Below are 15,330 nucleotides of genomic sequence, written 5' to 3'. Positions count from 1 at the left end.
CAAAGTATCTTGTGGTCACTATGGTAGCCGGACCTTATAATAGATGTGAAACAAATTGACCTAAAAGTTACGGAGTACACACTTGAGTGCTAAACAGAATAATGAATCTCTGTATATTCTTTACTAGCTGAGAGACCGGGCGTTGCCCGTGAGTTACATTTCCTGCTAGGAGGGGGGGAGAGGGACGACGACAGTGGACAGGAGGGGGGGACACTGGACAGGAGGGGGGGGGACACAGTGGACAGGAGGGGGGACACAGTGGACAGGAGGGGGGGGGACACAGTGGACAGGAGGGGGGGGACACAGTGGACAGGAGGCGGGGGGACAAAGTGGACAGGAGGCGGGGGGACACAGTGGACAGGAGGCGGGGGGGGGACAGTGGACAGGAGTGGTGGGGGGCAGGAGGGAGGTGAGTGTGATGGGGGGGGCAGGGAGAGGAGAGGGGAGTGTGTGTGTCCCCGACCGAGGGGGAAGAGAGTGGCAGTTGGGTGACATCAGAAGCACCAATCTGATTGGCCAGAGGCTGAGGACCAATCAGATTCACCGCAGATAGCACTAACCTTTCGATTTTATATATTAAGATTGGGACATTTTCTTGCTACAATCCCATATATTGATAACATAGATTAGAAAAACTGGCAGGCAAACAAGCAATGCCTGGACTGCAGGTGAAGCAGACAGGCGGTGAGAGCCCAGCGAGCAGCTACTCAGCGATGGAAAGCGCTTTTGATCACGAGTAGCTGCTCGCTGGGCTCTTCTGCCTGTCTGCTTCCCGCTGTCTTCGGCCTCGGGCATGGTCAGCGCTTAGGCGCGCTTACGCTCGCCCGTGAGCCCCTGCAGCCGCAATGAGAGCGGCTTTAGCAGGGGCTCGCGCACGGAGGTGTAGGTCTTAACAAATCTTTCGTTTCGGCGCTCACGGGAGCGCAGGGCCGGTCACGTGTGCGGTTCGCCCAATGAGGGTGAACCAGCTCGGTGACATCACTGGCCCGCCCCCTGACGGCGCGCGCTCTAAGGCCAGGGAAAGCACGCGCTTTCCGTGAGCCTCAGCGCGCCTCCACACAGCTTCAGTGTCTATGGACTAAGCCTTCTGTGCCTGATTGAGGAGGCTGTGGGAGGTTACACATGCTCCCTGTATGCTGAAACAGCCGAGCGCTGAGATTTCCTGCAGTCCAGGCATTGCTTGTTTGCAGGCCAGTTTTTCTAATCGACGTTACACATGCTTCGGTGTGTTACCGTTTATATCTTCAACTGTGGACTGCGGGAAATCATCGTGTACTACAAGACGTTCCGGGAGGCGGTCTGTATAATCATATGTGATTGGGACATTTTCTGGCTACAATTAAGAATATACACAGATTCGTTTTTTTCTGCTTGGCACTCAAGCGTGTACTGAGTAACTTTATTATGTTACTTTCTTTCACATATATTATAAGGTCTGGCTACTATAGTGACCACAAGATACTTTGTGTTTCTATATGCCTTTTTCTTGGCATAATTCCACCAGCGTTTACTCTACGATTACAGACAGGTTTATTAGCACTCAATTTATTGGTTGCATTTTCTGTCTTGGATGGGGTTTATTTCTCTGCGGCAGACGGGCATCCATTGTCTCAGGAGGGGACTATTTGTTACCTCTCCCGGTTTAATGGATTCCTTATTTCACAGAGGTTTATACATGAGCTCTGGACTTATATATACCAAGAGCAGGCCTGCACTCACTGTGCGGCCCGCGACGGCTTTCTGCTCTCCCCCTCCCTCCCGAGTCCGCTCTCCCGCGCCCCCCGCGAGTCCGCTCTCCCCCTCGCAGGGTAGCAGCGCGCTCTAGCATTGAGGCACTTCCTGCTGCTTGCTAGAGCGTGCGTGCAGTCCTGCCTGCTCTGCCGCCGCCTCCTCCACCGCAAGGTAAGGTAGGGAGGGGGGGCACGAGATGATGTGATTTGAAGTGCAGGGGGGGGGCGATTTGAAGTGCAGGGGGGGGATTTGAAGTGCAGGGGGGGAATTTGAAGTGCGGGGGGGGCGATTTGAAGTGCAGGGGGGGGCGATTTGAAGTGCAGGGGGGGGCGATTTGAAGTGCAGGGGGGGCGATTTGAAGTGCAGGAGGGGGGGCGATTTGAAGTGCAGGGGTCGGGCGATTTGAAGTGCGGGGGGGGGGCGATTTGAAGTGCGGGGGGGGGGGGGCGATTTGAAGTGCTGGGGGGGGGCGATTTGAAGTGCGGGGGGGCGATTTGAAGTGCGGGGGGGGCGATTTGAAGTGCGGGGGGGGCGATTTGAAGTGCGGGGGTGGGGCGATTTGAAGTGCAGGGGGGGGGCGATTGGAGGTGCAAGAGGGGAGAGTGATGTGAGGTGCAGGGGGGGAGGATTTTAGGTGCAGGTTGGGTGGGATGTGTGTGGTGTGCAGGGGGGGTGGGATGTGTGTGGTGTGCAGGGGGGGTGGGATGTGTGGTGTGCAGGGGGGTATTGTGTGTTTGATGTGGAGGGGGAGTATGTGTGTGGGTGAGGGGGAGAGATGGGGATATGAGATAGATGGGGAGTATCGCAAAGGTTGATAGTGAGGGGTGCTGGGGGAGATATGAGGATGATGATGATGAGGGGTGCTGGGGGAGAGATGATGATTTTACCCGCGCGGCCCAAATTTTTTTTTCCTTGGAGCAGTTCGGCCCTTCTCGCTTTACGAGTTGTGCAGGCCTGACCTAGAGACTATCAGAGTTCAGTGTTTGTGCAGCATTAACCTGCATCATTTAGATATCTTCAGGCTGCTCAGCAATTGGTTACATATTTTTTTATATTAATTGTATTGTGTCCATCTTTGTTTTTGCTTAATAAAATTTTTATTTTTTTGCTTACAATAAGTGCAGCCGCCTCTGGGGTGGGAGTCTGCGAGCAGTACTGAAGAAGAACACTTTATCCACTATACCAACGCTCCTCCATTTAATAATATACTGTTGATCTCTGGAACACAGAATTCAAAAAGAATGCTTTCCGTACACATGGTCCTGTTGTCCCCAGGTAGGTGGGTGGGTAGGTGGGTAGGTGCGTCTGACAACCCCCACTCAGGCAGGCTCTCATTAAACCACACTGGTTGGGTTGGGGGTTAAGGTCTGACCAATCTTTCCCTCTGGATAGGCTGTGAGAAGCTCCTGTAGGGGGAAGCTCTCCACGTGCGTGGGGCAGGGGAGGTTTTCTGCCCCCCAGTCTCAGTCGGACAGGGTCTCGGAGAATGCCCCTCGGGTTTTCTGCGTCTGCTCAAGGCGGTTCAGAATGAATTGACTAGTGTCGATGAATCGCTCCACGCAGTTCACAAAGCAGCCCTCGCTGCGATTGTCCAACTTCGGACCCGGCTTCTCCATACACTTCTCCTACAGAGGGGGAGACGGTCAGAGGTGATATAGATATACAGGCGTACCCCGGTTTAAGGACACTCGCTTTAAGTACACTCGCGAGTAAGGACATATCGCCCAATAGGCAAACAGGCGCACGCGTGAGCTGCTGTCAGCACGTCCTGAACATCAATACCGGCTCCCTACCTGTACCGAAGCTGTGTGCACGCGGGGAGACTATAGAGCCTGTTACAAATGTCTTCTTTACATCAGTTCACGTATATGACGTTTGCAGTACAGTACATGCATCGATAAGTGGGGAAAAGGTAGTGCTTCAGTTTAAGTACATTTTCGCTTTACATACATGCTCCGGTCCCATTGCGTACGTTAATGTGGGGTATGCCTGTGTTACATAGTTACATACATGCTCCGGTCCCATTGCGTACGCTAATGCGGGGTATACCTGTATATGATAAAGTGCGCTCAGGGATACATTTGTTAATAAATACGTCTTATACACAAAGAGCAAAAAAAAAATGTCCCACAACACTGAAAGCAACAAAATTCTGCCGGTGCCTGTTACTGCTTGTATGTGAGAGGGAAACTCTCTCCTCTAAAGAAAACCTGCATGAAAGGGGCGACAAAAGCGCAAAACTGAGCACCACGTGGTGCAGTAAGTTTAATAAATGAAAATTGAGTAAAAACAAAGAGATGTGCACACTCAAGCTCCCATAACGAGGCGCCCGCCAGAGCCTTCCATAACGGGGCGCCCGCCAGAGCCGCCCATAACGGGGCGCCCGCCAGAGCCTCCCATAACGAGGCGCCCGCCAGAGCCTCCCATAACGGGGCGCCCGCCAGAGCCGCCCATAACGGGGCGCCCGCCAGAGCCTCCCATAACGGGGCGCCCGCCAGAGCCGCCCATAACGGGGCGCCCGCCAGAGCCTCCCATAACGGGGCGCCCGCCAGAGCCTCCCATAACGGGGCGCCCGCCAGAGCCGCCCATAACGGGGCGCCCGCCAGAGCCTCCCATAACGGGGCGCCCGCCAGAGCCTCCCATAACGGGGCGCCCGCCAGAGCCTCCCATAACGGCGCGCCCGCCAGAGCCTCCCATAACGGGGCGCCCGCCAGAGCCTCCCATAACGGGGCGCCCGCCAGAGCCTTCCATAACGGGGCGCCCGCCAGAGCCGCCCATAACGGGGCGCCCGCCAGAGCCTCCCATAACGGGGCGCCCGCCAGAGCCGCCCATAACGGGGCGCCCGCCAGAGCCTCCCATAACGGGGCGCCCGCCAGAGCCTCCCATAACGGCGCGCCCGCCAGAGCCTCCCATAACGGGGCGCCCGCCAGAGCCTCCCATAACGGCGCGCCGCCAGAGCCGCCCATAACGGGGCGCCCGCCAGAGCCTCCCATAACGGGGCGCCCGCCAGAGCCTCCCATAACGGCGCGCCCGCCAGAGCCTCCCATAACGGCGCGCCCGCCAGAGCCGCCCATAACGGCGCGCCCGCCAGAGCCGCCCATAACTGCGCGCCCGCCAGAGCCTCCCATAACGGGGCGCCCGCCAGAGCCGCCCATAACGGGGCGCCCGCCAGAGCCGCCCATAACGGGGCGCCCGCCAGAGCCTCCCATAACGGGGCGCCCGCCAGAGCCTCCCATAACGGGGCGCCCGCCAGAGCCTCCCATAACGGGGCGCCCGCCAGAGCCTCCCATAACGGGGCGCCCGCCAGAGCCTCCCATAACGGGGCGCCCGCCAGAGCCTCCCATAACGGGGCGCCCGCCAGAGCCTCCCATAACGGGGCGCCCGCCAGAGCCTCCCATAACGGCGCGGCCTCCAGAGCCTCCCATAACGGCGCGGCCGCCAGAGCCTCCCATAACGGCGCGCCCGCCAGAGCCTCCCATAACGGGGCGCCCGCCAGAGCCTCCCATAACGGGGCGCCCGCCAGAGCCTCCCATAACGGGGCGCCCGCCAGAGCCTCCCATAACGGCGCGGCCGCCAGAGCCTCCCATAACGGCGCGGCCGCCAGAGCCTCCCATAACGGGGCGCCCGCCAGAGCCGCCCATAACGGGGCGGCCGCCAGAGCCTCCCATAACGGCGCGGCCGCCAGAGCCTCCCATAACGGGGCGCCCGCCAGAGCCTCCCATAACGGGGCGCCCGCCAGAGCCTCCCATAACGGCGCGGCCGCCAGAGCCTCCCATAACGGCGCGCCCGCCAGAGCCTCCCATAACGGGGCGCCCGCCAGAGCCTCCCATAACGGCTCATCAGTATGATTAGAGAAGAGTTGGTAAGTTCAAGGCTGGTAACAGATCCAATGGCTCACTGGGGAGGAAGAGGGATCTCACCAAGGAAAGACCCCCTCCCATGTGATAGCTCTCGTGCAGCTAAGCCGCGATCAGGCTCTCGTGCAGCTAAGCCGCGATCAGGCTCTCGTGCAGCTAAGCCGCGATCAGGCTCTCGTGCAGCCAAGCCGCGATCAGGCTCTCGTGCAGCCAAGCCGCGATCAGGCTCTCGTGCAGCCAAGCCGCGATCAGGCTCTCGTGCAGCCAAGCCGCGATCAGGCTCTCGTGCAGCTAAGCCGCGATCAGGCTCTCGTGCAGCTAAGCCGCGATCAGGCTCTCGTGCAGCTAAGCCGCGATCAGGCTCTCGTGCAGCTAAGCCGCGATCAGGCTCTCGTGCAGCCAAGCCGCGATCAGGCTCTCGTGCAGCCAAGCCGCGATCAGGCTCTCGTGCAGCTAAGCCGCGATCAGGCTCTCGTGCAGCTAAGCCGCGATCAGGCTCTCGTGCAGCTAAGCCGCGATCAGGCTCTCGTGCAGCTAAGCCGCGATCAGGCTCTCGTGCAGCTAAGCCGCGATCAGGCTTTCTTATGTGTTTAGAGTATTTAAGTGAGCCAATCTTGGCTGTGTAACATCTTAAATGTCACATATAAATTGTCTGTGGAGTTAATACTGGAGTTACCATTGGAGGTGAAGAATACAGGAAGATCTGGACTCTGCACAACAACAACAACAACAACAACCCTGCAACTGTGAGAACTTGACTTTCTAAATGCAGTGATAATTTGTACTCTTCCTATCCTCCAATACATGGGAAGTCTCTCCTCCTGCATCTCACTATGCCCTCCCTATTGCTTTTTCTGGTTACCATTTCCTCACTCCTTTGTGAACGCTGCTGTTCTCACCAACTTCCCCACTCCCCTCCTATACACTAACCTTAAAACTCACCTCATAAATCAAGCATCCCAATTGCCTGCACTCATGGCTATTGTCCCACAGCCACTCCTACCAACCATTGTGGCCAAGCACTGCCATCTACTGCACTTATTCCCTCGTCTGTAAATCTCCCAACATTCCACTTAGATTGTAAGCTCTTCGGGGCAGGGATTTCCTTTCCTATTGTCTGATTTACTGCGCTTATTGTTTTATAATTCCCTGTGCTGTATTCTTTGTGAATCGCAGAGTACACTTTTGGCACTATATAAATAAAGATACAGTATACATACGCCGTGATCATACTCCCGTGCAAATAAGACTCGTGCGGGTATGCCATTATCTAACTCGTGCATATAAGCCATGATTAAACACGCACAGATAGACTCACATGCGGGTATGCCGCTATCAGACTCATGCATAGTAGTCACTATTAAGCTTGCGCGTATAAGCCGTTACCAGAGACACTCACTTGTGAGTGCACAGCCTTGCTTTTATTTGAATTTATCGTGTGTATAAAAACAGTGAGGTGTGTGTGTGTAGAAACAGTGAGAGGTGTGTTGGTGTGTCCCCCGTTTGGCAACCGAAATGTTATTTACCCAGCAGAGCTCGGTCATCTGATGCACCAAGCCCTGGAATCGCTGTTTCTGAGTCTCAGCCGCTATAAATCTCTTCAGTTCCGGGTCACCGGTACCGGCCGCCTCCATCATGTGCACCAGCACACCGGCTCCGTGACTTTCAGCTGCCCCGGAACGGGAAATCAGCCTTTAGTCACGCGGCGGCCATCTTGCTGCGCTCATGTTGATTAAACATGAGTGAAGCCTTGAGGCGGCCATCTTGGTGCTCTCATACTGATGCAGTATGGGTGATGTACGTCGGAGACCATTTTGGTGCTCCTATTGGGTTATGTATGATGGCGGCCATATTGGTGCTCTCTTGCTGATGACGTTCATGCGTATGGAGAATGAAGCTGATGGCGGCCATCTTTCTGCTCGTTAAGCGGCTGTGCCGCAGTAATGGTAACCGGCGGCAGCCATCTTGATGCTCCAGGCTTGTTTCTACCTACTCCTGTGCAGATCATTGCACCAACTACAACTGTGTACAACATTGCAATATGAGGTTATATGGGGAAATAAGAGTTATATGGAGTATATGGGAATTATAGGACCAGACACTGTACAATATATGATGATATTTATTGAAATCAATCAATATATTTAGTATTAAGGAATATTATTCACTTAAGATCTACAGGAGTTGTACATTTGGAAATGTGAGTTTACATATGTTAACAAGTGATGTGCACATTGAATGACCATGTTTTTATGAGTATACTGTAGGGCCCCGCTCATACGTCGGATTCCGTTCCAGACCGCCGCCGTAAAGCGGGGCCTTACTGTACTGTATTGTATCTTTGGAAACAGAGGTGCAGAGCTATGAATAGACTGTTTCACTGACAAATGGTATCTGACAAGGAGTTGCGCACGCGCTAAAACTGTTGCTTAGTGACAGCCGGATCCTTTGCTACTGTGCACGTCATGCCGAAAAATCGCCAGACAAACAGAACAAGCGCCGAACCTACTAATCATGGGTAAACATTGGGGAAAACTGTATAAGCGGAACGCTGTACAGTGGGGCCCTACTGTACATGTCAGAGTGTGTGTGTATGTGTGCGCATAAATATATATATTTTTTATATTAGAGATACAGAGATATACTTCACTCAAACCCAGGGGACTGAAGAAGACACAGCACATCCAGATAAGTGGTCAAAAATAGTAGAACTGTGAGAAAACGTTTCTGAACCCCAATGATAAATTGCAGAAATTCCATAGTTTTTCCATGAAAACCTTCTTGAATCAAAACCAGTCTTTTCTTAAATATGCAAAAGGGTTTGTATTAACCAATTCCATGTCTTTTGAAACAAAACGATGTATGAATTAGACAAACAATGAGTAATTGAGAGTCAGGGTATGTGCAAAAGTAAGTGAAACCCTGGTTTTATCAGCTAAATTAAAGGCGATAATTAGAATTAGGTGTTTAAATAATTAGGTAGATCTTCAGGGGTGAGTTCGGGAGGCTCCACCCTATATATAGTTCAGACACTTTGTGAGTTTGGTGTTCACCATACAGGTGTGTGGAAACACGTTATGCCACAATCAACAGAAATATTTTGAGGGACCTCAGAAAAGTAGTTATTGATGCTCATCTGTCTAGAAATGGTTACAAAACTATTTCTAGGGATTTTGGGCTCCACCAATCCACTGTCAGACAAATGGAGAAAGTTCAAGACCACAGTCACTACCCAGGAGTGGTCGTCCTACCAAAATTTCTCCAAGAAAAAAAAGGCAAATCATCCAAGAAGTCACAAAGAACCCCAGAGTAACATCCAAGGATCTGCAGGCCACTCTCGCCTTCGTTAATGTGAGTGTTCATGACTCAACTATCAGAAAAAGACTGAGCAAGAATGGTGTTCATTGAAGGATAGCCAGGAGGAAACCACTTCTCTCTAAAAAGAACATGGCGGCCCGTCTGAAGTTCCCAAAGAGCACATAGATTATCCACAAAACTTCTGGAACAATGTTCTCTGGACAGATGAGTCAAAGGTAGAACTTTTTGGCCTCAATGAAAACTTTGGCGAAAACCAAACACTACGTTCGAACAGAAGAACCTCATCCCAACCGTCAAGCATAGTGTGATGCTGTGCTGCCTCAGGACCCGGACAGCTTGCCATCATTGACACAACCATGAATTCTTCATTGTATCAGAACATTGTAGAGGAGAATGTCAGGCCATCCGTCCATGAACTGACGCTGAAGCAAAAGTGGTTCCTGCAGCAAGACAATAATCCTAAACATACAAGCAGATCTACAAAAGAATGGCTGCAGAAGAAGAAATTCCGCATTTTAGAATGGCCTGGTCAAAGTCTGGACAGAAACCCCATGGAAATGTTGTGGCAGGACCTGAAGCGAGCTGTCCATGCAAGGAAGCCCTCAAATGTCACTGAGTTGAAGAAGTTCTGTAAGGAGGAATGGGCCGACATTCCTCAAACCCGATGTGAGACTGAGCAGAAGTTACTGGAAACGCTTAGTTGAAGTCATTACTGCTCAAGGGGGCGCCACCAGGTACTGAATCTAAAGGGTCACATACTTTCTCACACACGGATATTGAATGTTGAATCATTTCTCGATAAATAAATGTTGAAAAAATATCATGTTTTTGTGTCATTTGTTTGGTCAGGTTATCTTTACCTATTATTAGGACTTAGATTAAGATCTAATAACATTTTAGATTTGAAATACGTGATATGTGTGAAAATCCTACGGGGTTGACAAACCTTTTCTCGCCACTGTGTATTTGCACAAAAATAGAAATGTCAACATTTTGGTTCCACTAAGGTACCTTGCTGAAGGTTCTTCCCTTGTCTCTTGGCTTTGGGTGAAATATAAGCCGGAACAATGATTAAATAAATGACTATTTTGCATTTTTTCAAGTCTTGTGAGTACCTGAATGTTTTCCTCTTGGACTAATATATATTTTTTAAATTATATATATATATATATATATATATATATATATATATATATATATATATATATATATATATATATATATATACAGTGGTTGACAAATCACCAAAAAATCTACTCGCCACACAAAAAAATCTACTCGCCACCTAGTACCAAACGTGTGCTGCTTGGGCCAATATTTACTCGCCCGGGGGTTAAATCCACTCGCCCGGGGCGAGCAAATGTATAGGTTTGTCGAACACTGTATATATATATATATATATATACTGTATATATATATATATATATATACTGTATATATATATATATATATATATATATATATATATACATACACATACATACACACTGTGAGGGATGTCCCTGAGGACTGTCACATTCTGATGACCGAAACGTTGGATGCAGTGCCTATGTATTTATCCTGAATACATCAGCTTTGGATTTCCCTGACTGTGTGCTGTCTCGTTTTTCCTGGATCTCTATCTGGTAAAATCTTTCTGTGTATGTGCATATATGGGATAAGCATCAGTGGATAACCTGTTTTCAGTGTGCCAACTGCTTTTTATTTTTTCTATATATATATGTGTATATATATTTCTGTGTGTGTGTGTGTGTATGTATGTATGTATGGATATATATATAATATATATATATATATATATATATATATAATCTCAATAGAAAAGGTTAGAAAACAACCTATTATAAATTAGTGAAAGCTCAAAACAAAACGGTAAAACCTGTGATTTTTACATGGGAACGTGAGCCAAGCCCCCCACCACCCCATGTGAATTACAGGTAAATGGCAAGAGCTGGAACGGTGGGCACAGTGTATCCGTGGCAACAGCCCAAAAAGTTCAATATATATAATATATCACAGATCCTCTATCATTTCCAGGATAGTGCCATGTAGGGACCAGAAGGTCGGCCTGTCATCCGCTTTCTGTTAAAAGAGGGAACGAGAGTTAGGAAGGAAGAGGGGGAGGGACAGACTCTATGTCAAATAACTCCCTCTGTGTCACTGTGTCACCCTGCGGGGGGAGGGACAGACTCCATGTCACATAACTCCCCTCTGTGTCACCCTGCAAGGGGAGGGACTGACCCCATGTCACATAGCTCCCCTCTGCCTGTGTCACTGTGTCACCCTGCGGGAGGAGGGACAGACTCCATGTCACATAACTCCCCTCTGTGTCACCCTGTGGGGGGAGGGACAGACTCCATGTCACATAGCTCCCCTCTGTGTCACTGTGTCACCCTGCGGGGGGAGGGACAGACTCTATGTCACATAACTCCCTCTGTGTCACTGTGTCACCCTGCGGGAGGAGGGACTGACCCCATGTCCCATAGCTCCCCTCTGTGTCACCCTGCAAGGGGAGGGACTGACCTCATGTCGCATAACTCCCCTCTGTCTGTGTCACTGTGTCACCCTGCGGGAGGAGGGACAGACTCCATGTCACATAACTCCCCTCTGTCTGTGTCACTGTGTCACCCTGCGGGAGGAGGGACAGACTCCATGTCACATAACTCCCCCCTGCCTATGTGTCTGTGTCACCCTGCGTGGGGAGGGACAGACTCCATGTCACATAGCCCCCCTCTATCAGTGCGTCTCTGCAGCGGGGACAGACTCACCTCCATCCAGCAGCTGCCCATGACACTGTGTACTTTGTCCGTTGCCAGTTGGGGTCTGTACAGACGGATTCCTTTTATTATCTGATCCACAATGTCATTGTTATTGAACCTTTCATAAGGCATCTTCCCCAGGGAGAACACCTCCCACATCAGCACCCCTGGGGGAGAAATCCACGACACCCGTTACCCCACCACCCTGCTGAGCCTCCACCCCCTGTTGTTCCTTCACCTTCCTGCGGTGCCACTATGTGCTCATGGCATCTCTATCTCCCCGCAGTGCCTGCACTACCCCATCTCCTGCAGTGCCTGCACCTCCTCGCGATGCCCCCACCTCCCGCAGTGCATGTACCTCCCCACGATGCCTCCATTGCCCCAGGGTGTCCCAACCTTCCTGTGGTGTCTGCACTGCCCCTCAGTGCCCTCACATCCTTGCGGTGCATGCATTGCCTCGCAGAGCCCCCACCTCCCCGCGTTGCCTGCACTGCCTTGCAGAGCCCCCACCTCCCTGCAGTGCCCTCACATCCCGCGGTGCCTGCACCTCCCTGCTATTCCCCCACCTCCCCGCAGTGCCTTCACTGCCTCGCAGAGCCCCCACCTCCCCTCAGTGCCTGCACCTCCCTGCGATGCCCCCACCTCCCCGCAGTGCATTCACTGCCTCGCAGAGCCCTCACCTCCCCGCAGTGCCTGCACTACCCCTCAGTGCCCTCAAATCCCCACAGTGCCTCCACCTCACTGCCAAAAATGATTGGAAAATCCTTCCCGGGAGAGGGGGAAGCAAGGAGTGAGAGGGAAAGTAGGGAAGGGGGACACGAGAGAGAAAGGAGGGAGGGGTGCTGTTCCTCTCTGTATATTCCAAGGGGTTCATAGGGTGTATCTAAACACCCCATGTCTGCTTTGGATTCCCGGGGGGTAACCCAGCAACAAGGGTCTCTCACCGAACGCCCATACATCCGACTTGCTGCTGAATTTGCAGTACAGGAGAACTTCAGGAGGGGACCAGCGGACTGGAAACTTAGAGCCCAGAGAACTTGTATATTCGTCATCCAGGACGTACCTGCAACAAAGGCCAGCCCAGGAGCACAATGAGATTCATAATGCAGTATCTCTGTTGTATCCCTCTGAATATTAGAGTGTAAGCTCTTGTGTGTGAGGGTGGGGAAAAAAGGAAGGAGAAGGTTGTGGGGGAGAAAGGAGAGAGCGGGATGTGTGAGTGGAAAGAGGGGAAGGGGATCTGAGAAATGAGGGGCGGGGGCGTGTGAGAAGTGAGATGGAGAAACTGTAGGTGGAGAAGTGAGAAAGTTCTTCACTTTAAGGGTAGGGGGTCAATGGATGAGCCTCCGAGCACAGGTTAAATAGCTAAATACAGCAAAGAAATGTGCTTGTGGTAGACACACAGGGATAGACAGGGACTCACCTAGAGAGACCAAAATCCGAAACCTTCACCGTCCCATTCTCAGCTACTAAACAATTCCTGGCGGCCTGAGAGGAAAGACCAGAGTATCACGGACAGGCTCAGACAGGGCTGGGCTTATATCTAATGTAGGGTGACCTCCTGACTGCAGCCAGTTGGGTGACCGCCTGACTGCAGACAGTTGGGTGACCGCCTGACTGCAGACTGTTGGGTGACCTGACTGGAGACAGTTGGGTGACCGCCTAAATGCAGACAGTTAGTGACTGCAGACAGTTGGGTTATCTCCTGACTGAAGACAGTTGGGTTACCTCCTGACTGCAGACTGTTGGGTGACCTCCTGACTGCAGACAGTTGGGTGACCTCCTGACTGCAGACAGTTGGGTGACATGACTGCAGACAGTTGGGTGACCTGAATTGAGACAGTTGGGTGACCTGACTGCAGACAGTTGGGTGACCTGACTGCAGACAGTTGGGTGACCTGACTGGAGACAGTTGGGTGACCTGACTGGAGACAGTTGGGTGACCTGACTGGAGACAGTTGGGTGACCTCCTGACTGCAGACAGTTGGGTGACCTGACTGCAGACAGTTGGGTGACCTCCTGACTTCTCTCACCAGGTCACGGTGCAGGAATTGCTTGGACTCCAGGTATTTCATTGCCGCGCACACGTCACCGCAGATGGACAGAAGGTCCCCCTGGGGAATCCGGCCTCGCAGCTCCCGCAGGTAGGTAAGGAGGCAGCCACGGGGGAGGTACTCCGTAATGATAAATATGGGCCGCTGCTTGGTACACACGCCATACAACTGCACCAGGTTGTCGTGAGACAGCTGCCTGCAGAGGGAGGAGAGTACAGAGTCATCCCCGCACACGAGGGAAGTACACAGCCAGCACAGTATGGTAGAGGAAGTACACAGCCAGCACGGTATGGTAGAGGAAGTACAGGGCCAGCACGGTATGGTAGAGGAAGTACAGGGCCAGCACGGTATGGTAGAGGCAGTACAGTGACAGCACTGTATGAGAGGGAAGTACAGAGTCAGCAGAGTATGATAGGGAAGTACAGAGACAGGACAGTATGAGAGGGAAGTACAGACAGCACAATGTGAGAGGAAGTACAGAGTTAGCACAGTATGAGAGGGAAGTACAGAGTTAGCACAGTATGAGAGGGAAGTACAGAGACGGCACAATGTGAGAGGAAGTACAGAGACGGCACAATGTGAGAGGAAGTACAGAGTTAGCACAATGTGAGAGGAAGTACAGAGACGGCACAATGTGAGAGGAAGTACAGAGACGGCACAATGTGAGAGGAAGTACAGAGACAGCACAATGTGAGAGGAAGTACAGAGACGGCACAATGTGAGAGGAAGTACAGAGTTAGCACAGTATGAGAGGGAAGTACAGAGACGGCACAATGTGAGAGGAAGTACAGAGACGGCACAATGTGAGAGGAAGTACAGAGACGGCACAATGTGAGAGGGAAGTACAGAGACGGCACAGTATGAGAGGGAAGTACAGAGACAGCACAATGTGAGAGGAAGTACGGAGACGGCACAATGTGAGAGGAAGTACAGAGACAGCACAATGTGAGAGGAAGTACAGAGACAGCACAATGTGAGAGGAAGTACAGAGACGGCACAATGTGAGAGGAAGTACAGAGACAGCACAATGTGAGAGGAAGTACAGAGACGGCACAATGTGAGAGGAAGTACAGAGACGGCACAATGTGAGAGAGGGAAGTACAGAGACAGCACAATGTGAGAGGAAGTACAGAGACGGCACAATGTGAGAGAGGGAAGTACAGAGACAGCACAATGTGAGAGGAAGTACAGAGACGGCACAATGTGAGAGGAAGTACAGAGACGGCACAATGTGAGAGGAAGTACAGAGACGGCACAATGTGAGAGGGAAGTACAGAGACAGCACAATGTGAGAGGAAGTACAGAGACAGCACAATGTGAGAGGAAGTACAGAGACAACACCTCTGGGACTCACATCATGCATTTTGCCTCATCGATAAAGTCATCCTCGGACATAGACCCTTCTTTAATCATCTTGACGGCGACCTCCAGCTTCCCCCGCCACTTTCCGTACTTCACCACCCCGAACTGCCCATCCCCCAGCTCTTTCAGGAACGTCAGGTCCTTGGGGTCAATCTCCCACGAGCCTTGGAAGTGAGAGCGAGTGTCCAAGTGAGGGGGCTGGTTAGGAAAGCAGCCTCTTGCCCCTCTCATCACCCTACTGCCCCTCTC

General features: G+C 52.0%; 2 protein-coding genes across 2 annotated transcripts in view; both read right to left on the bottom strand.

Annotated features, from left to right (window-relative positions):
- Nucleotides 1-2,900: 2,900 nt before the first annotated feature.
- On the bottom strand, nt 2,901-7,320 carry TIMM8A (translocase of inner mitochondrial membrane 8A). Its single transcript, XM_075573061.1, has 2 exons — nt 7,115-7,320; nt 2,901-3,356 (listed from the first exon to the last, which is right to left on the bottom strand). Exons 1-2 carry the CDS (start codon nt 7,223-7,225, stop codon nt 3,195-3,197), a joined length of 273 nt encoding a protein of 90 aa, XP_075429176.1. The 5' UTR covers nt 7,226-7,320; the 3' UTR covers nt 2,901-3,194.
- Nucleotides 7,321-10,392: 3,072 nt separating this feature from the next.
- The window catches only part of BTK (Bruton tyrosine kinase), a 31,821-nt gene continuing 26,883 nt past the window's right edge, over nt 10,393-15,330 (bottom strand). The window contains exons 14-19 of the mRNA XM_075573060.1: nt 15,074-15,245; nt 13,699-13,915; nt 13,089-13,153; nt 12,610-12,728; nt 11,675-11,832; nt 10,393-10,988 (exon numbers count right to left, since the gene is read on the bottom strand). Of these exons, the coding sequence (XP_075429175.1) occupies nt 10,920-10,988; nt 11,675-11,832; nt 12,610-12,728; nt 13,089-13,153; nt 13,699-13,915; nt 15,074-15,245 (800 nt within the window). The 3' untranslated portion in view covers nt 10,393-10,919. The remainder of the gene's footprint in view (nt 10,989-11,674; nt 11,833-12,609; nt 12,729-13,088; nt 13,154-13,698; nt 13,916-15,073; nt 15,246-15,330) is intronic.

This window comes from Ascaphus truei, chromosome 16 (assembly GCF_040206685.1).
Source record: "Ascaphus truei isolate aAscTru1 chromosome 16, aAscTru1.hap1, whole genome shotgun sequence".
In the NCBI taxonomy this organism is placed as follows: Eukaryota; Metazoa; Chordata; class Amphibia; order Anura; family Ascaphidae; genus Ascaphus; species Ascaphus truei.
The sequence above is the reverse complement of the archived record's forward strand: the minus strand, read 5'-3'. Positions and strand labels throughout refer to the sequence as shown.

Coding starts and splice junctions, on each gene's coding strand:
- TIMM8A (XM_075573061.1), bottom strand. CDS start 7,225: ATGATGGAGGCGGCCGGTACCGGTGACCCGGAACTGAAGAGATTTATA. Junction 3,357..7,114: donor AGATGACCGAGCTCTGCTGG/GTAAATAACATT, acceptor CCCCCTCTGTAG/GAGAAGTGTATGGAGAAGCC.